Source organism: Micropterus dolomieu, linkage group LG17 (assembly GCF_021292245.1).
Source record: "Micropterus dolomieu isolate WLL.071019.BEF.003 ecotype Adirondacks linkage group LG17, ASM2129224v1, whole genome shotgun sequence".
NCBI lineage: Eukaryota > Metazoa > Chordata > Actinopteri > Centrarchiformes > Centrarchidae > Micropterus > Micropterus dolomieu.
Genome location: NC_060166.1, coordinates 11069574 through 11093024, shown reverse-complemented (window position 1 = coordinate 11093024; position 23451 = coordinate 11069574). Strand labels below are relative to the sequence as shown.

Sequence of the window (23451 nt, the reverse complement as noted above, 5' to 3'; positions counted from 1 at the left end):
TAAACAACCTTAATTATAGGCCAAAGAAAACAAGTGCGTTTTTAAAAGTGACTTAAAAGAGATCACAGAAGGGGCTATCCTAACGTCTAAGGGCAAATTGTTCCACAGCCGAGGCCCAACCACAGAAAAAGCTCGATCCCCTCTGCGTTTAAGTCTGCAGTGAGGGACTTGTAACAGATTTTGTTCGCCTGATCTGAGACTTCTCGATGGAGTATACGGTTGTAGCAGTTCAGTTAGGTAGCTAGGTGCTTGGTTGCATAAAGCTTTGTACACAAATAACAGGATTTTAAACTCAGTTCTGAAATTAACGGGCAACCAATGAAGAGACCGCAGAATTGGGGTGATATGATCACTTTTACGACTATTTGTGAGGAATCTTGCGGCGGCATTTTGCACCGGCATTTTGTTTCGTTATGGGTTTATTTTTTTTCTTGTCATGGAAAAGATCACAACCTCGTATACAGTATACAAGATAGTGACAAAAGACAGAAAACAGTAAAGTGGTCTTTGCTCAATCTGTGTATTCTAATGTTACTCCCTCAAATGACTCCCTTCCTCACTCCTTATCTCCCCCCACTCTTTCTCTCGACCTTTCTCTCAGTACTTCAAGTATGTCTTCCCAGATGGGATGGACACTGTGATTGTCAAGGTCAACTCAGAGATGACCTTCCCCTGCTCCGTTATGTCCATCCAGGACATCCAGGTACAATAAACCCTACCCCCCAACACACACACACACACACGCACACACACACACACACACACACCCCAAACCAGATAGCTGTCCTCAAGTGCCCCCTGGCATTGTGGTCAGCATTCAGTAACAAACATGGGCCACATGAGGTCATAATTGAGTTCATTGCAACAGTGTCAGTGCAATGCAAAGCTGACATAAACCATAGGTGAGTTTGACTTAATGCGGCGCTGCGCAGTGCTGACTTAACGTGATGCATGCTGGACTTAAAACAAGGCATGCTGGTTAGAAATTGTGTCTGACCTTCGGCGGCGCTGCAAAACGTCAACATGTCACATGACATTAAAACCTCGCAGTTGCAGTTGCAGTTTTCCCCGACTGCACCAAGTTGGAACCACAATATTGCCTCATCTCGTGGTATTTTTCTTTGCAAATGCCTCAAGATCAGTCATTGTTCTCTGCTCACAGTAAGCTGCTGCAGGTAGAAGGTGTCCGACACACGTCAAGTCGGCGAAAGTCACATGCCTACGCAACTATTGTTATAATGTAAAGAAGATTTATCTGAGATTTTACTCCTTTCTGTTTTCATGCTTAATATCACTGTGTTCTTTTTTTATGTAATCCTGTTCACCTGTTGTTTCTTTGCCGTTCACATTTAATGCTTCACGTTTCTCATTTCATTTTTTCTTTCTGTCTCTCTTTCTTTTCAGTGCCCTGTCTATGACCTTGACAACAACGTGGCCTTCATTGGGATGTACCAGACTATGACCAAAAAAGGCGCAATCACTGTGCAGGTAGTGTTCGACACACAGTCACGTATACATGGTTGTGAAATACAGAACATGTTGCAAACCTTTGTGAGAACGCCTTTAACCCCCACCTCCCCCCAACCACACAACCACCTCATATTTTGTAATGTCTCTGTCATCTAGAGGAAGGATTTTCCCAGCAACAGTTTCTATGTGGTGGTAGTGGTAAAAACAGAGGACGAGGCGTGCGGCGGCCCGCTGCGCTTCTACCCTCTCCGTCCTGATGAGCTGATCGACGCCGGCAACCGCAGCAAGGTCCTCGATGTGATTGTCACTCCTGCTATCAACTGTAAGTCACATGTTTACATAAATGAACCGTTCAGACTTAGGAGTAACCCCTATGGATTTGTTGTATACCACAGAGCTTGTTCCAAATTGGACTAAAAGCCATTTTTAAAATACCCACAGTGAAAAGGCTTAACTCAGCATCTTTGGCGTATGTCAGCAATAAGTACCATGCAACTGTGGGGAAACGAGACGCTGTATCGTTTCATTATTCAGTGCAGTCAAGGAGATGCACTATTATCATGTGAACAGGTTTACTGTAAATATGTCTGTGTTCACACTCCACAGCGGAGGTGTATGTGATGGGCATGCTGTTCTGCTTGGGCATCTTCTTCTCGTTCTACCTGCTCACCTTTGTGGTGGCCTGTCTGGAGAACAAGCGGTAAGATTTTGCACTTTCCTCTGCGACCGCAACAACAGTCAGTCGCTAGATCCACTTCATAACAAATGCTTGTAACACTGCAGAGATATTTGCATCTATGAATCTTAAAAGTCTCTACTTTTTTTTTTGCGACACATATATCTTCCCCCGTATCTCCCCTGTAGCCATAGTTAGTGCTCATCACTGTACATACAGCATCAGAGACAATTTAATCAACCTTTTATTGGGTTTCATTTAGTTAATGGCCTGAAAAATCATTTAAACATTATCTAAAAAACAGCCATTAAAAGTTCACAATGTTCAACCTTCTATCTATTATTGCTCTCAATTCAACCCGGGGGCTTGGATCTCTAATTGAAAAATGTAGATTTTTGTAACTGCGCTACAAGAACTCTATACGGAGTACAAATGATTTGAATTAGCATGTTTTCCTCTCTGTTTCTGCAGAGGGAATAAGAAGAGAGACGTGTTTGAGAATCCAGCTGACATGTCGCCTGCTGAGACAGGTAACCCAGCAACTAGTTATGATGGACTGGCCCATTGGGGGCTCATTAGAGGGTGCCATGAACCAGTACTGTAAAGTAGATGCTATAATATATATTCAGTTAGGGGTGGGCAATATGGACAAAATCTTCTATCCCAGTTTATGTAATTTGCTATACTGTATGACGATACAGTAATTGTTCTATAAATTCAATTAAGAAGTGGTTTAAAATAACCATACTTCATCACATTTGATTATTTTCATCTTTTTATTTGGAACTTCCATGCAGACTAAAACGACTCCTGCTCTGTATTTACAATTTATCTCGTATCCTCCATGTTCTTTTGTCACTTTCTTACTCTGCGGAGCCACCAACTGTCGCTCTCACGTCTTGTTACCAAATCACGTCACCTTGTGAGACAGCTGGATTTGTAATATCAGAACACTCAAGATGACTTGGACAGCATTGTTTACTGAGACTGGCCGGGGAGAATGGCAACGTAGTACCAAACCAAATCCGATGGATACTTCCTGTCTGGGGATATTTATCCTTCCTAGACCTACGGAAAGTCACTAAGTGTCCAAATAAGATCATTGTCAACTCTCCTATACATGTGTGAAGCTTCTATTGGATAGTGGTTCAAATCAAGATGCTACCTAAGTTAACGTTAGTCACGTTGTGTGTCATTCAAGCCACATGCAACACTTCACATTGAGCCAGTTAGTCTGTCTGTAATGAAACAAAATAAAGATAATCTCAACGTTGGGTTACCTGGGAGATGGATAACAGTGCATCCTTGTCAAGACAGCTGTGTCAGTCAGTTGACCAAGTAGGCAGAGAGGAGAGACTGTTTGACCTACTGTTTTGGAGAGTCACAGGCCGTCACCTTTGGCTTACTTTAGCTCATGAATTAGCTCCTGCAGGGGAAAGAGTATTGGCAAATGTCTACCAGTTCACTCATTTCTACTATCATACGATATATACTGTCATATCACCCGACCCTATATTCAACGTTAAACTACACTTACCATGCAGTATAATAATCATTTAACTTTTAACTCTCTTGTGTACTGATTGTGTTTTTCACTCTCTCTCCCTCATGCTAATGTGTGGTTCAGCCTCTCTTCTCGGGAAGAACGGAGATGGTATAACAACAATGTTACTCCTGTCTTGCACTGACTGCGCGTTCTCTCACTGTGTTGCTTGTCTGCAAATGCTCTGCATGCAACAGTTCACATACCATAACTCTCTTGTCATCAGAACACCATATAACCAGCTTGCAAAGAAAGGAAGATAAGGAGATGTCATTGACTGTAGTGCATCACAGACTGTGTATTAACATAACCATGGCACTGTTCCAAGTTAGTAAAGCCTTTATGGCTTGCACCATAGAGATACATATAACACATGATGCACCTGGCTACTTATTAGGTACAACTAACCAAAAAGTACTGTTACCATCCTGTTAGTTTGCCTGTTTTTGTCACAGTGGGATCCTTGTACTTCTCCTCACAGCTGTACAGTTTGTTGGCTGAAGAAACACTGATTTTAAACAACAGGATGTTTACAGTTTTTAAGCAGTTCACTTCTCACCACAGCAGTCACCACTCTTCACACCAAGTCAGCCACTTCACCGCACCATACTCACATTTTAACCCACTAACACTGTTATATGAAATGTGCTTTTTCAGGCATCATCTGTCTAACTGGATGCCTGCATGTTTAGCTGCCTGCCTCGCCTCTCTATACTAACAAATTAAGCTGCGGTGGTGTTTTAGAATGCAGCGTTCAGATGCTAATAAGTGTTGTTGTAGTGGTGTTGTGCATTCGTGTATGTGCTTTTTGTTAACATAGACTCAACTGGGAGTTTTAAATGTGTGTTTGCACGTCTCCACAGGCAAGACTCCAGCCTCGCCATATGAATATGGCTCCTTTGGTGAGTTTTGGACAGTTCTGGTTTTGGTTTGTCTTTGTTTGTGTGGAGATTGAATTAAATAACCCCCCCCCCCCCCCCCCCCCCCCCCCCCCCCCCCCCCCGCCCCCCCCCCCCCCCCCCCCCCCCCCCCCCCCCCCAAATCTCTCCCACCCTCCCTTTCCCCTCCAGCTGACAACGGCAGCACACTCAGTTCAGAGGCCATCACCGACAGTGCCACATCAACTGACAACAATTATGGATACTTAGGTATGTGCAAATATGGACACACTTTATTTAATTTTTTTTAAGCCCAACACAGCGTCACTTTGCCGTCTGTCTCCGCAGCCCGGCTTGCAGTTACCTTCCTGCGAGCAGCACGGGTCCCTCACTGGTTTTCTATTTTTGTTCATCAGGACAGGAGCCTTTCAAACGTCGCCCAATCCTCAATCACCTTCACAACATAGCCATCCGCATTGGTGACACACTGCCACATAATTTGTTGAATCAGTTCAGAGTTACACCAAAACCAATCAGCACTGTGTGAATCACACATCAGTGAGATGTCGATGCATGGAAGTGGCCAGATTCCAAATCTGATGACATTGAAATCAACAGCAAAACAGTATTGATAGTGCAAAGGTCAAAGTGCCAACAATTATTTTAATATTTCTGTTTAACATACTTAAAAAAGGGGGAAAGAAATTGATGTGTTTGAACCTTTGCCTTATCAAAATAATTCTTTTAAATCCAGAAGTCCGTGTAATCAATCAGATTGTCCCTCCAATGAATCGAAAGCGTCTTTTCTTTATTCCGCCGTGACCTCCTCCTCTCTCCCCTCCCTCCATCAGAGCGATCGTTGGAGAGTGTTGGACGAAGCAGGCAGGAGTCTCTGAGCTCTGTGGAGGAGGATGACTACGACACGCTGGACGACATCAACTCAGACAAAAACATTGTCCGCACCAAGGTACGCCTCGTCTCTCCATCTCAATATACATGAGTCATTCTTTTGCAACGGGCAAGTCAGCTCTGCTTGTAATGTAGTTAAGACTTGTTACTAGGAATGTCAGGATGTTTAAATGTCACCATTACTTTAACCAATTTAATTTGATGACAACGGTAAAAATGTCCTCTCTTTATTACAGAAATTTCTATATGTGTCTGACCTGGCCCGCAAAGACAAGAGGATCCTCAGCAAGAAATACCAAATCTACTTCTGGTGAGGACACTGGCTACACAGAGAATAACAAATTAGTGGTCCATATGGGTTTTTCAGTGGCAGATGCCAATATTCAGAGAGTATGGCAGCTGATTGCCGATATACAGGAGCAAGTCAAAAAGTGACTTATATATTCTAAATATATTCTAGATACATTACATATAAAGTTAAATATGTCAGGGCTTTTTTTTTTGTTTTAATCTTGATAATTATGTCTTACAGCTCAAGGAAATATAATAATATACATTTAATATACATTTTATCCTAGCCGGTTACGTGTTTTAGATGGAATTTATATTAATTAATGAAATAGAAAAATACATTAGGTTATACTGTAGATTTCAGAACGTGACGTGGGGTGCAGTGTGTCAGAAGTGAATTCATATAACTGCCTTTTTCTCTAATGTAAGATATATATTTAACGCTAGCTCATAAATAAATTTCGGCCTCCAAACAAACTTTTTCACCACGTTCTGAAAACTCACAAGGGGGAGACATCGTTTCACATCAGCCACACTGACAAGGCTGCCTGCAGATGTGTCCGCAGACATTTTGTATATCAGCCCCGTGAGTGCAGGAATCGGCCGATGCCGATTATCTGAAAATGCCAGTGTCACTGTGACAAATAAGACTGAAGAGTGGACTACAAAAATCATTACAAGAACGGAGTTTACATCCCAGTCTAGGTCAAAGTGATCCACAATTCACTAGCCAACTCATAGTTAAAGACATTTTGTCACCTTTTTCACATTATGTCATATGAAATATAAACAATGTAGTTATGAATTCTGTGCTTAAATCATATGCTGTGCACATGCATCCAGAGAGTCGGGTCATAGTGCAGTAAAAAATAAGCTAGCAAGAACTCTGGTGGCTGTTAACAGTGAGAAAAACATTATTATTATTATTCGAGCATCCTTCCAACAAACCTGTCATCGTGATTCTAAACAAGTCTAACGATTATCTTCTTTTCTCCAGGAACATCGCTACTATTGCTGTGTTCTATGCCCTGCCAGTCGTCCAGCTGGTCATCACCTATCAGACGGTATGCTGACTAGTCATAAACTGTGATTTATAAGATTTAAAAAAAATAATGACATCAAAACACTGATGTGCAGTGTAGATGGATGTTAAACTGTCTGTGTCCTTCAGGTTGTCAATGTTACAGGAAACCAAGACATCTGCTTCTACAACTTCCTGTGTGCCCACCCGCTGGGCGCTCTAAGGTGTGTGTGTGTGTGTGTGTGTGTGTGTGTGTGTGTGTGTGTGTGTCTGTTTAGGTGCACAAATGTATTATTACAACCACAGTATGGCTAACAGATTACATGCCTGTGTTTGAAGTAATGTGAAGACTCATACCGAACTGTTGTCTGTACACCAGCGCGTTCAACAACATCCTCAGCAACCTTGGTTACGTGATGTTGGGGCTCCTCTTCCTCCTTATCGTCCTCAAAAGAGACATCGTCCACAATCGAGCCCTGGTCCGCAACGATGTCAACGCGCTGGTAAGACACACGCACACAGACTTGACATATACCGCGTAAAAAATACAATAGCTCACAACGTGTGTGTCACCCAGCAAACATAATACACCCTGCTCTGTGATGTGCATAACAGCACCTCTTTGCTCTTCGTACACCACAGCTGCAGGTTGCTTATTGCATTAAAAAATTGGAAATAGGAAGTAGTGAAGGGAAGATACAGGCACATCAGGAACACACAGTACATTTGGAATATTGTGTCAAAAGTATTATTTATGTTGCTCAATTATTAGTTCTAATTTCCATCTCTGCCACCCCCACCCCACCCCACCCAGGAGTGTGGTATCCCAAAGCACTTCGGTCTGTATTATGCGATGGGAACTGCTCTGATGATGGAGGGCTTGCTCAGCGCCTGCTACCACGTCTGTCCCAACTACACCAACTTCCAGTTTGGTAAGGCCGCTTGTGTTCCCACTAGGACTTCATGTATCCTCTTGACGGTTCTTGTAGCAGAATCACTAGGTTGATGTTGTGTCTTTGAGATGATAAGACAATAATAATGAATCATCAGATTAATGAATCATGATTATGTTATTTTATCCAATAGACACTCAACATTTAAGCCAAGGCAGCCAAACATTTCTTTTTGACATAACTTCAGACTACAGCCAATACATAAAAAAGGTCCATCCTAAAGCATTTATTACTTTCTGACTCTGGGAAAGTGGGGAAAAAACGGTAAAATTCCCCCAAACTACTGGATCTCTGAACTCTCTTTAACAAAATGATAACTAATGTAACATTTTTTTACTTCCATTCTCTGAGTCTCCCCCGAAACTCCTGTCTCCCACTTTGAAAACCTCTGTTTTAGATAATTAAAGGTAGACGTGTCTGTTGTGATGTTGCTGTCTTTCTCTGCAGACACCTCCTTCATGTACATGATTGCTGGACTGTGTGTGTTGAAGTTGTATCAGAAGAGACACCCAGACATCAACGCGAGTGCTTACACTGCCTACGCCTGCCTGGCTGCCGTCATCTTCTTTTCTGTGCTGGGAGTGGTGCGTACACACACACACACATACACTATACACCACCTGATGGACAAGACCCGGGTGATGTTTAACACACGCAGAAACACACATAGACGTTTCTTCGTGTTTGTGACGGGTCTGTTTGCAGGTATTTGGGAAAGGAAACACCGTCTTCTGGATCGTTTTCTCAGTGATCCACATTCTGGCCACTCTCCTCCTGAGCACACAGCTGTACTACATGGGCCGATGGAGGCTGGGTAAGATCACAGCAAGCAACATGAAATCTCCTGTTTTAAGCCCCTGGAATCATAATGGTTCGATATTAGTGGCGGTCCATTTGACTCTGTTGTGGTTTCCTTTTATGTAATCGTTTCCCTTCTGTTGTTTTCAACCAAGTGCACACATCTGTTAATAGACATCGTGCATGATCATTTTAGAGACAATTGAATATTTAAGTCAGTGGTAACACCATGCTTTACACTAGCTCTGTTTAGCTTATCAGTTTTAATGCGTAGCGTAACAGTAGTGCTTCATGGAAATCTTCCTGATTAAATGTGTAGCAACACAATTTAACTATAATATAGGGTCATTTTTAAGTGCCACCTTGATATTTGCTGTGTGGGCTCTGTGGATTTGATCCTCACGCTTTGTACTAGTGTTCGACTGCAGCTAACATCCGTCTGTATATTTGTGTCAGACTCCGGGGTCCTGCGCAGGATGGTGTACATCATCTACACAGACTGCATCAGACAGTGCAGCGGACCCATGTACATAGTGAGTAATGAGCAGAAACATCTGCATCAACATGTTTATTTGAAAGAAACAGAAGTCCAAGTTTGTTATTGTTCATATTGATGGGCTATTTTTAATCAGGTTACAAGCAGAACATTGCCATAATAGTGTCGTTGTCATATATGCTGTTAGTGTGAAACACGGTGTTTCATCTGGGTCCAAAACACGACATGACCTCTGACCCCTGATCAATATTGTGTAAAGAACATCGAGGTGTGTCAGTTAGTTAGTTGGTTGATTCAGGATAAGATTGTGTCATTTATTATGCTTCTACGTGTATCCAGTGCTTGAATATTCAATGTCAAAGCCATCTCTGTGTCCTGCATTGATCGTCATCTTCCCCTTCTGTCTGTCTGACAGGACCGTATGGTTCTGCTCGTAATGGGGAACATAGTCAACTGGTCTCTGTAAGTAAACACAGTGTGTTTTCTGCTTTTACTTGGTGCTAAGTAGAGACATTAAAAATGTAAATTCACAGCACCAGGACTAAATGATGACATCACCTACATGCCTCTCCCTACTCCTTCTCTACAGAGCTGCCTACGGCCTCATAGAGAGACCTAACGACTTTGCCTCCTACCTTTTGGCCATCGCCATCTGCAACCTGCTGCTCTACTTTGCCTTTTACATCATTATGAAGGTGTGCGTTTGTGTGTATATCCATGTTTTTAAAGTAGAAATCTATGGGACATCTAAAGCTGTTTTACCCTGTGTGTTTGTGTGTTTTAGCTGCGGAGCGGTGAGAGAATCCAGTGTCTGGCGTTAGTGTGCATTCTGTTCACAGCCGTGGTGTGGGGTTTTGCGCTGTATTTCTTTTTCCAGGGCCTTAGCACCTGGCAGGTCAGTAACTAGCACCCCTATACTTAGTCACACAGAAAGAGCATTAGCCTTACACACCTAGTTGACTTAAATTTTTGGCATGAGAGCACACATGGACTATTTCTCAAATGACGTCATACCTACATAATGTGACATAAGTTTAATGTGTGTGTGTTTCTCTTTCCTGACAGAAAACTCCAGCAGAATCTCGTGAGCACAACAGGGACTGCATCTTGCTTTCATTCTTTGACGACCACGACATTTGGCACTTTCTCTCCTCCATCGCCATGTTTGGATCCTTCCTGGTATGATCACGTTTGTGTATTTTAGTAAATATGAGCTCAATATATATGACATTTAAATACAAAACTTAAAAGATATTGTTAAAAATTGGAATCCGCAGGAACAGGAAGCTCTGTGTACAAACCCCTCACCTCTCCTGTTCCCCCCCTAGGTCCTCCTGACCATGGACGACGACCTTGACACCGTCCAGAGAGACAAGATCTTCGTCTTCTAGATGTCAGATCTTCTGTGATGAGCTCATCTGGCCCTCTCTGCCTTATCGCCCTGGTCTCTCTTCATTTGCGTCTGTCATGTCCTAAAAAAAAGCACATCCAGTAGCGCGTTTTCCCCCAGGCTGTACAGTGGGCGCCTCTCACAGCCAGTCAAGCCAGTCAGGAAAGGGCAGTAGCCCCTCCCTCCACCTGTATGGACACAAATGTGCCAGTTAAGAGCTGGGTCGACGTCGAGTGACGCTGAAGTGTTTTGTCTTCTCGCTGCCACCATCGATATAACTGTTGTAATCAATGTTTACTTACTGCTGATGAAGACAGTGTACGCACTTGCTAAAAAAAAATTAACTTATTTTATACTGTCGACATTATATTTCACCTGCAAGTCAACACTGCATTTTGAAATCTGTGTGTGTGCGTGTGTGCGTGCGCGTGCGTGTATTGTGAGAACATGAATTCTGTCAAGTCTGTCAGTGGCCTTTAACGTTCTAATCATGTAAATCGCATACTGTGCTCTGATTGGTCAGATCTTCTAACCGTCCTTCTCATAGGAGAATAATGATTGTATTACTGACTGCCCTCAAGTCTGAATGCGAAAGGATTTTTTTTTGTACTGTACAAAAACTGATTTTAATGTCAAACATTGCAATGAGCAGTTACTGAATAAAAAGGTCTCATTTTCAAATAACTATTTTTGTAGCCAATTTCTGCACCTGCAGGTTGTTCTGTGTGAACAAAATACAGAATGACAATCAGGATGTGGATAATTGTACGCATGTAATATTTTTGTAAATATTTGATTATATCATTTCATGTGACAACACTAAAGAAATACTTTGCTACAATGTAAAGCTTATATAACAATTATTGCTTTCCCCTCAAAATAACATCACACAGCCATTATTGTCTAAACCGCTGGCAACAAAAGTGAGTACAAGATATAATCAAATATTTACAAAAATGTGAGGGGTGTACTCACTTTTGTGAGATACTGTAAAAAGATCAGTACACATGGTATAACATGAATATTTATAAAATTATATTTATTAAAATATTTTATAGAAAAATACAGTGTTTATTTACAAACCCTACACACTTTTTTTCCTCTTTGCCTGCACATGTTAAAAGTTCACACACTCATCAACAGCTCGCTGCCAACTGCTGTGGAATAAGGAAAAGTGATGTAAAATAAGTGGATTGACTTCACTTTTACAAAATCAGTGATTCTCACTCTACTCACTCAAAGCAAAACCAAACTGAATTATGTAAAAACACAGTTCACACACAAGTCACTTACACAGCCAGTGGCATAAATACACATGTAACCTGTCATGAAATAAAGCTTGACCTATGTGCAGCTGTAAAGCACCGTGTTACGCCCTGCCTGCAGCAGCAAATGGATTCAAGTCACATGTCTGGGAAGTTTTCAGTAAAAGAAAAAAAGTAATTACAATATTTAAACCTTTGGATACTTCTCTGTGATTATCTGTATGAAGCAGCCCTTTCCCATCTGACATCAAAGTAAACTAGACCATTTAAAAAAACTGTGTGGCCCAAGTCTGGCACAGAGCTCTAATCTGTAAACTTGACCTTGAAGTGCTTGAAATAAGTCTCCTGTTGCTCACAGTTATATCTTATGTTGGAGGAGGAAAGTCCTCAGGCCTCAATGAACCCTGAACTGCCATGTCCTGTGCAGTCATCTCTTCCTCCAATCACAGCAGAGGAGGTCGGACTTTCCCTGAAAACCTTTAAACTGAAGGCTTGAAAAAAGTATGAATCAAAGAAGGGCGCAGGACTCTCACATGAGGCCCTGCGTGTAAACGTCACAACACGGTCATTAATAATGCAAAGTCCTCTGACTCAGTCACGGTACAGCAAGACTGAACTGTGCGTCATGTCCTCAGTAATGATAGACTCTGATCTGGTTGTTATCGTCCAGGCCCAGCTGGACCAGGTTGCTCTTTGTTGGAGGAGCCTGGTAGCGAGTGAACAGTGGTCTGGGAGGCAGAGTTAAAGACGACAACAGGCACAACGCTGATTTCAGAAAACTGTCTGACAAGTAATGGTGTGATTTAGACAACAGATGGCAATAATGTGGTCATCAGACAAGTCCAAAATATAACTGAAAATAATCAATCAAATAATAATCAAAGTATAAAAACTGAAAGCTTTTTACTTTCCCAGCCAGAAAGAATTGAAATCTCGAGTGCTCTACTTATGTTGAGATGGAGATGGTAGATGATGTGGAATGTGTTAAGAGTGAGTGGATGAGTATGTGTATGTGTGATAGAAGGATACATGCTGGTGTCTTTCTTGCGCATCTCCAGCCACCTCTTGTTGCCGTCGATCAGCCCCTGCAGCCTCTGGCCGTCTACCTCCACTGACTTCTGCATGGACCGCAGGCTGCGACCATGTTCACTAAGGTACACACAGACACGCACAGTTTTAGGATCATTGTTTAGTACATTTAAGACGGCGAGGATGTTCATGTAATCTGTAATAACAGCATGGTTAAAGGCGTATCGCAGGTTACCTAGCAGGAGTGTATGATGAGTAAGCTGAGCTTGTCCTCATGGTGCTGGTGGCGATTGGGTCCATAGCTGCTCCTGGAGAACAGAACAACACTTCAGGACCGATGACAACGATAGCAACTGATAAGACCCCCCTTTTAGCAAATCTCATTATTGGTGATTAACACATTCTATGATGTATCTGTTAGCATACTGGGGAATATCTGGCTCCATCGGCTGTTGATGAGGTCCTCAGAGGCCCTCAGCCCATTGCTGATGGGGGTACTGAAGAAAGGAGTGGCTGCGGAGGTGCCTTGGGGTGCCCAGTTCCAGGATGGCTCTGAGAGCCTTACTGGGGGAGGTGGGGCTGAGGAGCTGGGACCCAGGGTGTGCATCTGGGGCATGACTGGGGCAGAGGTGGAGGTGGCGGAGGTAGGAGCTTGGCTGGAGTGAGGCAGATTGAAGGCTGCATAGGCTTCGGTGCTCTGCCTCTGGGCCAGTGAACCCAACGCACTCAGGACGGTGTTAAGCTGGCCTGAGATCTGCTGCAGGGACTCTGCTAGCTCCTGGACTTTGTCTGGGACAGTCGGATGACCCCCTGACGAACCAGTGAGAAAGACATGGAGAGAAACACAACTTCAGTGTGGCTGGAAAAACATAATAATCTGAGAAGAGTTTACAAAATCTGAGCAATATAGCAATAATAACAGAGTGTATGTCACATTCTTTGGTAAAACTATTAATGTGTGACCTGTCCCATCTGGTGGCTCCGCAGTGCTGCTGAGGTCAGACTCAGTCACATCAAAGGTCACCTTCCTTTCTCCTGCCAGCCGGGACAGATCCTCAAACAGCGGCTAAACAGAGAAAGACAAACAGCAGTTAATATATAATTACAATTTGCCTGTATGCAGAGTTTAACCTGTTGATTAAATTGTAAAAAATCTGGGTAAAGTGCACAGAAAGATGCACAATTTTTAATAAAAATGAATTAATTCAAATGCCTATTCTGCATAGAAATGAGGTTTAAAGTAGTTTAGATTTGTTACACAATATATTTTGATATTGTATAATTTTTTTTTATAGCTTTGTTAAAAGCATTACTTTTCACCTCCACCTTGATTTCTTCAGCTATGACTAAAGGTTCTGCGTACCTTTGCACTGGAAATATAAAAGCACTTAACCAACGTGAAGTATCACTACTGTAAGACTGTAGATACAGGCTGCTGCTGTTTTCTCCTGACCTCTTCAGCTATAGAGCTCTCTAGCTGCTGCAGCTGCTCCTCTTTCCTCCGCAGGAGAGTGTTTCCTCTCTGAACCGCCCGCTGCAGCTCCACCACATTTCTGGCCTCCTGACAGAACGAGGGAAGGTAGGCAGCACTTAACATTTTAAAATCAACCCCATCCCACCAGTCATCGCACCAATTATTATTCTGCAGGGGGTGGGTCACACTCCTCCCTACCTCCTGGATGTTTCTGATCATCTCCTCGGTCACCCCTCCTTCCTGGCTGGGGACCTGGGAGGAGCTCGTCTGAGCCGCCCACAGAGCTGCCTGCCTCTCCATCAGCCGACTGCTCTCCTTCTCCAGAAAGACTTTGGTTTTTTGGATGGATGCGCCATGTGAGGAGATGTAGCGTCGGAACCTGGACACATGGGTGCCAGGATGAGGGCTTCTTATATTTTTGCAAGCCAGCAATGGTAAGCCTGCTATCAACAGTCTATACGCTAAAATTACACGAATACATTCTCTACACGCTCCCCCCTTGGTAACATCATTTGTCGTCACACCCTGCTACCTGGCTGAAATTAAATCATGGATGCAAGAAACGTCCTTAAATAAAAGTGTGACAAATCGACTCTTTCCCGCAGCCTCTGTTCCTCTGACACCAACGCCCTATCTTCACCAGCAAACCTTCAGCAGTACTGGACCTGAGGTGACAGGGACTTCTCCAAAGCTGCCCCCCTCCCAGCTTTCAGTAACCCATTAAAAAAAAAACTCCAGCAAGTGACTGACAGCTTTCTAATTCTCAGACTAATGCAAATACAAAAATGTGCTTTTATAACTCTGTTTCTATCTCCTTACTCATCCATGCTGCTGTGGCTGTCAGGTACAGGGGAGAGTGGGGGGTCATCCAGGTCTTCTACATGTAGCGGTAAGTCTTTCCTGTCACTGGAGGGGGCCGTCACCTCTGCTTTCACTGTCCTCTTTTTCTCCTGTTTAGGTTCTGGTCTGGGGGAGGCACTCACTCCTTCGCCTTGTTCCAGCTCACTGATTGGACAAAGTCAGACCATAATCATCAGTAATTCTATTGGGTGAAGCTGGAAGTGAAAGCACAGGCTGAGTGAATGTCCTGTGTAGGAAACAGTACCTGACTCTGCAACTGAGACGGTCGCATCTCTCCTGCAGCAGCGCCACCTTGCTCTCCAGTCGTTCCTTGCCCTCCTTGGCTCTCCTGCTCTCTTCCCTGGCTTCGTCTCTCTCCTCTCTCAGCCTTTCCCCCTCCTCCTTGGCCTCACTCCTCTCCTCCCTCGCTCTCTGGATTAGTTCTCTGGCTTGATGCTTCTCCTCTCTCATCCTCTCCAACTCCTCCTTTAGCTGATCCCTCTCCTGGATCAGCCGGGGTAAAACCTGGACACACACACACACACACACACACACACACACACACACACACACACACAGGTAGGGGGTTGATTGTTCATCAGAAAGTTGAATATAATCTCTTTTCATGACGAAAAAAGCGGGCTGCCCCACCTCTAACTGTCTGTCCACTTCGTCCTCTTCCTCCCCAAGTTTCTTCCTCCTCCTCTTCAGATCTGCTGCCTAATAAGAGACAGAAACCATTAGTCCACGTTGTTCATGTTAGTGTAATGCGATTAATAGTACATACAGAACAGTATAGAAGACCTTGGTCTGGAGTATGGCCTCCTGGCTCTTCAGCTCTTTGGCTCTCAGCTCTATCTGATCTGCGAGATCCTGCAGTTCTGACTCCTAATAGAAGAAATGAGAGATTATTTCTCTGGGATTAAGTGTTTAAAATTTTAGAAAAGGCTTCCCTTCACTATACCTCAATTTGGTGAGCAAAATATGGTTTCAGTCCACATACTGGAGACATGTTTTACATTAAAACCCTCCATTTAAAAGCCAAACAAACAGTGCTACCAGATTAAATGAGGACCTATGATGAGCCATAGGCTTTAGACTTAATGTGTAATGGCACCACACAGTTTCAGAAGTGTGTCATTAGTTAATGTTTGTCTCTGTCTGGTCCCACCTTGCGGGAGTGTGTCAGCTGTGTCTTTTGTATCTGTGTGTCGAGCTGAAAGCGGAGTTTCTCCAGTTGGACGGCATGCGAGGCCTGGAGACGCTCTCTGTCCTCCTGCAGAGTAGAAAGCAAGCGCTCCCTCTGTGCAGTCTCCTGAAACACACAAACGCGACATTTTATAATTGCCATTCTATTGCAAAATACTGCAAACTGAAAAACTGAAACCGGGAATGCAGCTCAACTTTTTAAACTAATTTCATAGATATTTCTTTACACTCAGGACAGGAGGATAATGATTCTCCAATATCAGTAACAGTAACACAGTAAATATGAAGCTGCAGCCGGTTGGCTAAGCTTACCAGAAACACTAGAAACAGGGAGAAACAGCTAAGAAAATCTACCTCTAAACCTCATTAATAAGATTAACATTATATCTTGTTTGTTAAATCTGTTTAAAACCCAAGGGTAATGATGACAAGTTGTGATGTCTGCTGGATACAAAAATATAACACACTCATCTAAATATATTCCGCTGGTTCCATTATTGCAAGCAGTTCAGAACAAGGGCATGCATCAGCTAAATGTGAAATGTAAACGCTCTCTGACCTCGTCCAGGTATTTCTCTCTGATGTTGTTCATCTCCCTCCTGTGGTCCTCCTTCAGCTGGTCCAGCTTCCTCTCGTGATCGCGCTGCACTTCCTCCCGCACTTCCTGAAGAACATCAGCCAGCTAGACAGCGAACGTGAAGACGGTTTACAGCCCAAGTTACATTCCAGTGAATATGTGTTTAAAGCCTTAACTCACATTCAGAAACAATACACATGATGATGATGATGATGGTGGTGACAACTTCATTCTGTACAGAATCTATGTGTGTGTGTGTGTGTGTGTGTGTGTGTGTGTGTGTGTCCTCTAACCTCTCGGTGGTACTCTGCCAGTTGGTGTTCAGGTCGTGGACTTATGAGCTCCTTCCTCCTCTCTGTGACTTTGGCCTTTATACAGATAAAACAGTGCAAACAGAGGCAGACACACATACAGAGAGATCATTATGCTGTGCCCCTCAAGACCAAAGCCACTGCGTCATCAAACTAGAACACACACAAACTCTTGGTTCTTTTGTATTTTCCAGCTGTTTACATAAATATATATGGCACATTAATACAAAATCTGATATATTTAAACATTAACAGTCTAAATTATTAAATCCTGTAAGTGTATTTCTTTAAAAACATGTTGCTGTCCACTACACATCAGCACCAACTGTTTACTTTTAAAGTGTGTACTTAAGGCAAATATGTTGTTAAAACACGTGATAGCAACATAATAATCATCAGAAGACTGACAGGAAACTAAAACTGGAGCTTGACTGGAGGGGGTGCCAGAAGGGTGAGTCACTAAAACCTGTGTAACACAACATGTAGCCACCCACAAAACCTGCCTCACGCTGACCTTTCCCTACCTATCAAAATATTAACACAGTGATTTGATGATTAAATCAAATTGAAATCAACAAAAGAGCTGGACACAAGCAGGCCGGCATCATCCTCAGTCACCTCCTGTTTCAGAGAATTCAGCTTCTCCTCCCTCTCTCCCTGGAGTCTCCTCTTCTCTGCTTGCAGCTCCTCTTCCGACTCGGCTTTCAGACGTTCGATGTCCTGCCTCTTCTGGGCCTCCAGTCTGTCGCGCTCCGCTACTCGTTCTTCCTCGAGAGTGATGCGTAACTCCTTCAGCATGATTTCACTCTCCTCCCTGAGCACGAGGACACACACGTCAATGTTGTTTTTGGACATTATAGGTGATTAACTGCAAAGCGATTTAAGTTCAGTTGATTGGCAAAGTTCATATTCTATATATATATAGATATTCAATATATAATAAGGCCACCCAATGTGATCAGACAGTGATGTGGAAGATCTATATTGCAGATTTTGCCTCATTTTTAGAACTACTGCTCTAGAGCACCTTTGTTTTATGTGTTTATGTGTCTGACCTGAGTTTGTTTTGCTTTCTCTCCCTCTCCCCCTGGGCAGACTCTCTGAGTTCCTCCAGCGTCATATCAGACTCCTCGTTCAGCCTGGCCTCTTCCTCTCTCCTCTTCGTCAGGAGACGCTGCCGCAGAGCCCTGGGGAGACGCACGCACACATGCATTTATGAATTATGGAGTTGTTCTGAAAGTATGTTTTAGTAAACTGTAGGTGTTGCGTTTGAGTTTAAAGGACTTCTGATAATTGTGTTACCCTCTCCGTGCCTACCTCAGTCTTTCCTCGCTCTCCTCCTTCAGCTTCCTCTCATCCTCCTCCTCTCCTCTCCTCAGCTCCTCCCGCAGGAGACGCATTCTCTTCTCCTTCTCCTTCACCAGATGCTCCCTCTCCTCCTCCACCTCTCGATCAGCCTTCCTCCTCTCCATTTCCATCTCCTCCTTCCTCTCTCTCAGACTCCGTTCCTCTCTCTCTGCCCTCTTCCTCTCTTCCCGCTCTTCTCTCTCACACTCTTTCTTCTCTCCGTCTTTTCGGATTCTCCAGCTTGGCTCATCTTCCAGAGAGCTCTCTTGGTTTTTTAAAGGGGATTCAGCATCTTCAAGATGGGTGTTGGCAGCGCGGACCAGCCGGCCTCTGGAGGTTTCTGGCCTCTGTAGCCCCAGCAACATGCCGAGATCTTCGGTTTTTAGTTGGAGTCTGGCACCTTGCTCTGAGTGGGACGGGCTGGAGAGGGAGGGAGAAGGGCTGGACTGGTGAAGGACGAGTCGGTCAACTTTCGGAGCTGGAGGTTTGTCTTTGCCAGCAGCCTGCAAATGTCTGAAGAGGGAGAAAGGTTTATACCAACACCAAGGTTATAAAATATAGAAACTAGCCAAAACAAAACAACCAACCTCTTGGCAGCCTCTGCCTTTTTTGTCTTTGCCCCGTCCTCATTCTCCTCTTCTTCTTTTGTTCCCTCTTTGTCATCTTTCTTCAGTGGGCTGACAGTGCCGGAAAGGTCGTTGACGTCCAGAACCTTCTCCGACAGCTTTTGGATACAAAGTCAGAACCATTACAAAACTGGCTGACAATAAATAGTTGAATGAATGAATGGCAATGGATGGGTGTCACACTGCACAGTACCTTGACATCTATGGAGGAAGAACTCTCCTCAATGTTCTTACTGCCCTCCGACTCCTGCAATAACACACACACACACACACACTCGGTCAAACAGTCTTCATGGGTTAACAAACAAAATTGCACAAGCAACACTAAACATCGAAGCATGCTGAGGGCAAAAGCAGAGCGTGCATGCAAACACAACCAAGGCCGGAGAGCTGGCAACCATACTGTAAAATCACACAGTCAAGCAAGCAGACTCTGAAAATGGGGGATGCGATGGCAGGAGACGGGAGTCCTGTTTTTGGTCAAATAGCTCAAAATCAACCGCCAATCTAAAAGCAGATATACTACCAAAAGCCTTCACAGGGGCAAAGGGATCAAAACTATCCAATCCAGTCCTCAGGGGCTCAAATGGACTCAAGTGGTCCTTTGACCGACTGATATTCCAGTGCGAGAGTAATGACATCCAGGCTGGGAATCACACAGACAGCCCCTAAGGCACTGGAGTTGAATTCTGGGAGCTACTTGCACCTGCTTGCAGAGATCAAGCAGGACCAGGGTGGGGTCGGGTAGTGAACGGAGGTGGGTGAGCAAGCACAGAGGCAACACCAAACCCTACCTCTGCAGGAAGGGGACATTTTTTTGTCACATTCTTCCTCTTTTCAAGAGTTTTTCTCTTTTGGTCAAGCGTTTTAAGGTCACGCAGCATCGTCTTCTTGCCTAGCTTGGCCCCAGTCTCAAAAACCTCGACGAGTTCCTCCTCACTCTCTGATGCAGTTCGGGGCTTCTGGGCATCTGATTCCTCCGTTTCTCCTCCTTCGCTCTGTACACATCTCTCTAACACTTCCTCATCACTCTCTGTCAGTCTCCTTTGGCTCAGGGAGCATCTCTCCAAAGCATCCTCGCTCTCACCCTCCTCTTCCTCCTCCTCCTCTGCTTGTTCCTTCTCTTGCTCTCTTTCGATATTTATCTCTACCTCCTCTTCGTAACTCTCATTCTGCTCTTCTTCTTCTTCATCGTCGTCTATGCTTCTCTCAAGCTCATCTCTTTCTTTGTCATTTTTGTCTTCCTCATCGCTCCCTTCATCTTGATCACTTTGGAAGCATTTCTCCACAACTTCCTCGCTACCTTCCTCAAAGTCCTGTTTCCCCTCTTCTACTTGCGCCTTCTCGTTCACCTCTTCTTTCTCCTCCATTAAACTCTCCGCAGCCTCATCACTCTCCACTTTCTCTTCTCTGTCTTTGGTCTCATCCTGCTGGCTGCTTTCTACTTCCTCATCACTGCCATTTTCCTCTCTTTCAGTGCTCTCCTGCTTCTCAACATGTTCCATGTTTTCTGACACTCCACCACCCCCTTCATCTTTCTCTTCATCATCACCTGTACAGCATTCCTCCTCTACCTCGTCGCTCTCTACCTCCTCCTCTTCTTTCTTGCTTTCTATCAACCCTTTAATTCCTCCCTGCTCTTCCTCCATCTCACCCCCCTCTTCTTTGCTTTTTGTCTCATCTGCTTCCTCACCCTGTGCCTCTCCCTCTTCCTGCTCATTTCCCACCTCTGCATTCTCCTCCATCACTCCCTCTTCTGCTTCCTCTCCTCCTTCATCCCCTCCCTTCTCTCCCTGAAGATCCTCTTCTTCCAGCTCTCCTCCATCCTGCTCATTTCCCACCTCACCCTTCTCCTCCGTCCTTCCCTCTTCTGCTTCCCCTCCTCCTTCATCCCATCCCTTCTCTCCCTGAACATCTTCGTCTTCCAGCTCTCCTCCCTCCTGGTCACTTCCCACCTCACCCTTCTCCTCCGTCCTTCCCTCTTCTGCTTCCCCTCCTCCTTCATCCCCTCCCTTCTCTCCCTGAACATCTTCGTCTTCCAGCTCTCCTCCCTCCTGGTCACTTCCCACCTCACCCTTCTCCTCCGTCCTTCCCTCTTCTGCTTCCCCTCCTCCTTCATCCCCTCCCTTCTCTCCCTGAACATCCTTGTGTTCCAACACTCCTCCCTCCTGCTCCTCCTCTACCACCTCATTTAACTCCTCTGCTACCTCCTCTTCAGGTTCAGGGCTGATGGGACTGGCGCTCTTCACACCGACATGCTTTCTGCTGCCCACCAGCGAGGACAGGTGGAAGTGGCGGCCCCTCAAAGAGTCCTTTGTGGAGGGGAATAGGAAGAACAGTCCATCCGTCCCAAACAGAGGCACAAAGGAAGGCGTGCAGAGACACAAGGGAGAAAAAGGACGGAGGACGGCAGGTGAGGGAAGGAGGCAACAAATTTTTGTGACCCCCCGCTGAAAGAAGGTGGGGGGTGATGATCTTGACACAACCGCGTGCAAAACCGACAGATCGTGCATTTTTCAGGGACAAAATTACACATTTAAATTAAGCAAACATGCACGTACACATAAAACAATATACACATTTTCTTGTTCTGGGTCTCTCGCACACTCAAACACAGGGACGCACACAGGAGACGCTTTGTTTGATGATTTCCCTGTTTTAGCGTTTCTCCTCCAAAAAAAGCCATAATGTGTAAAAGAAATAACTGACTCTATGCACATTAGTTCTACTAAATCATTGGAAAATAAAGACATTACATCTTTAATTAATATGTATGTATGTAAAACATGTGTGATATAATTGACATAATTTAGGACTGGCTTCTCAGAATCTAATGGCAGTGGTGGGGAGTTACTGTCTGAGTATCCCAATGGGGGTAAATGCATAAATCCGAGTGGAAACTGCAGTATTCATTGTTTTGAGGGTGATGACACATGCTCCTGATACATAGTTTCAGACAGCAAAGCAGTAACAGCGACAGTAGGAAGACAGCAGGACAAAGAGGAAGACACAGTAACAGCCGTGCCCATAGGACAGGTCCCAGCAGCACAGCAGCTACGAGAACACATCCCGGGTCACGGTGCAAAGGTGAGAGGTGTAAAGGTCAAAGAGGTCACACGAGAGAGAGAGAAAAGGAATAACAGATGGTTTAGAATCAGAGTTACATGAGACAAGAAGAAAAGTCCACTATGGTAGTGATACACTGAGAATGTGTAGGAATATTTCAACAATTAGGACTGCCCCAAACTTAAAAATATCTTAGCATCTGTATCCCACATTATTATGTTCTTTTCATGAATTGATTTAACAAATATTGAAAATACAATTCAAAGTTATCAAAGGCTGCACTTGGGATCCATTTACAACACAACATACTCAAAGATAGAATGCAACCTCCATGATTGTGAATATACCTCGGAGGCCAGGGTTGTGCTTCTAAAGTTCCTGTCAACTTGTGCATTATCAAGAAATGTTAGCAGATAGCTCAAAGAGTATGGTGCACAGGTGTTACATAGCGAACACAGAAATGGCAGAGCAAGTAAGAAAAACAAAAACACAGCTGGGAGCCACTGCAAAAGTGGATGATGTTGTGTGTGTGTGTGTGTGTTTGTACCTGTTGGGATGGTGGTTCAGGGCTGTGGTCTCCAGACAGGGCCAAGTCCTGCAACTCTGGCTCTGTCCTCTCCTCAGCTGGAGCTCCACCACTGGCTTCACTGTCCTAGAGCACACACACAGTCAAGTTTCCATCACTTTCTTATCCTAGAGACTTACCCTAACCATAACCACTACTTGCCTGTCCCCAACCCTTACCCTATGTACATGTAGAGCATCTCTCTTAACATTAAGAAACACACACACATATATACGTATATATATATATATATATATATATATACACATATATATACAGTGGGGGAAATAAGTATTTGACCCCTTGCTGATTTTGCAGGTTTGCCCACTTACAAAGAATGCAACAATCTACAATTTTAATCATATGTACATTCTAACAGTGAAAGACAGAATCCCAAAGAAAATTCCAGAAAATCACATCATATGAATTTATAAAAATTGATAACCATCTGATGATGAAAAACAAGTATATGACCCCCTACCAAACAGCAAGTATTCTGGCTCCTACAAGCCAGTTAGTCTTTCTTTAAGACACAGCCCCAATCCCAACCAATTATCTACATCAAATACACCTGCCTCACCTCGTTACCTGTATAAAAGACACCTGTCAACACCCAAACAACCAGCATCCAACATCACCACCATGGGCAAGACCAAAGAGCTTTCTACGGACATCAGGGACAAGACTGTTGATCTGCACAAGGCTGGGATGGGCTAC

The 23451-nt window shown here is 44.1% G+C and overlaps 2 protein-coding genes across 4 annotated transcripts in view; one reads left to right on the top strand and one right to left on the bottom strand.

Annotated features, from left to right (window-relative positions):
* Positions 1 to 11109, top strand: part of sidt2 (SID1 transmembrane family, member 2) — a 16154-nt gene extending 5045 nt beyond the window's left edge. Inside the window, exons 1-22 of one of the 3 annotated variants that reach the window (XM_046073279.1) lie at positions 603 to 703; positions 1405 to 1488; positions 1627 to 1792; positions 2077 to 2170; positions 2618 to 2676; positions 3774 to 3800; positions 4553 to 4591; positions 4760 to 4837; positions 5419 to 5534; positions 5713 to 5786; positions 6765 to 6831; positions 6939 to 7012; positions 7168 to 7291; positions 7603 to 7720; positions 8189 to 8325; positions 8447 to 8555; positions 8996 to 9072; positions 9451 to 9497; positions 9625 to 9730; positions 9820 to 9930; positions 10101 to 10214; positions 10364 to 11109. In XM_046073279.1, the coding sequence (XP_045929235.1) occupies positions 629 to 703; positions 1405 to 1488; positions 1627 to 1792; positions 2077 to 2170; positions 2618 to 2676; positions 3774 to 3800; positions 4553 to 4591; positions 4760 to 4837; positions 5419 to 5534; positions 5713 to 5786; positions 6765 to 6831; positions 6939 to 7012; positions 7168 to 7291; positions 7603 to 7720; positions 8189 to 8325; positions 8447 to 8555; positions 8996 to 9072; positions 9451 to 9497; positions 9625 to 9730; positions 9820 to 9930; positions 10101 to 10214; positions 10364 to 10426 (1959 nt within the window). In that variant the 5' untranslated portion in view covers positions 603 to 628 and the 3' untranslated portion in view covers positions 10427 to 11109. Of the gene's footprint in view, positions 1 to 602; positions 704 to 1404; positions 1489 to 1626; positions 1793 to 2076; positions 2171 to 2617; positions 2677 to 3773; positions 3801 to 4552; positions 4592 to 4759; positions 4838 to 5418; positions 5535 to 5712; positions 5787 to 6764; positions 6832 to 6938; positions 7013 to 7167; positions 7292 to 7602; positions 7721 to 8188; positions 8326 to 8446; positions 8556 to 8995; positions 9073 to 9450; positions 9498 to 9624; positions 9731 to 9819; positions 9931 to 10100; positions 10215 to 10363 lie in introns of those variants that run through there. The other 2 variants (XM_046073276.1, XM_046073277.1) reach the window with 2 other exon arrangements.
* A 353-nt stretch (positions 11110 to 11462) lies between these two features.
* Positions 11463 to 23451, bottom strand: part of LOC123986052 (centrosomal protein of 164 kDa-like) — a 21352-nt gene continuing 9363 nt past the window's right edge. Inside the window, exons 3-25 of the mRNA XM_046074115.1 lie at positions 22717 to 22821; positions 21173 to 21415; positions 20693 to 20791; positions 19898 to 20641; positions 19297 to 19350; positions 19065 to 19201; positions 18448 to 18990; positions 18186 to 18317; positions 17749 to 17944; positions 17113 to 17187; positions 16802 to 16924; positions 16205 to 16348; positions 15838 to 15921; positions 15685 to 15753; positions 15299 to 15558; positions 15013 to 15198; positions 14392 to 14572; positions 14173 to 14280; positions 13683 to 13785; positions 13146 to 13529; positions 12955 to 13027; positions 12720 to 12839; positions 11463 to 12418 (exon numbers count right to left, since the gene is read on the bottom strand). Of these exons, the coding sequence (XP_045930071.1) occupies positions 12322 to 12418; positions 12720 to 12839; positions 12955 to 13027; positions 13146 to 13529; positions 13683 to 13785; positions 14173 to 14280; positions 14392 to 14572; positions 15013 to 15198; positions 15299 to 15558; positions 15685 to 15753; positions 15838 to 15921; positions 16205 to 16348; positions 16802 to 16924; positions 17113 to 17187; positions 17749 to 17944; positions 18186 to 18317; positions 18448 to 18990; positions 19065 to 19201; positions 19297 to 19350; positions 19898 to 20641; positions 20693 to 20791; positions 21173 to 21415; positions 22717 to 22821 (4260 nt within the window). The 3' untranslated portion in view covers positions 11463 to 12321. The remainder of the gene's footprint in view (positions 12419 to 12719; positions 12840 to 12954; positions 13028 to 13145; positions 13530 to 13682; positions 13786 to 14172; positions 14281 to 14391; positions 14573 to 15012; positions 15199 to 15298; positions 15559 to 15684; positions 15754 to 15837; positions 15922 to 16204; positions 16349 to 16801; positions 16925 to 17112; positions 17188 to 17748; positions 17945 to 18185; positions 18318 to 18447; positions 18991 to 19064; positions 19202 to 19296; positions 19351 to 19897; positions 20642 to 20692; positions 20792 to 21172; positions 21416 to 22716; positions 22822 to 23451) is intronic.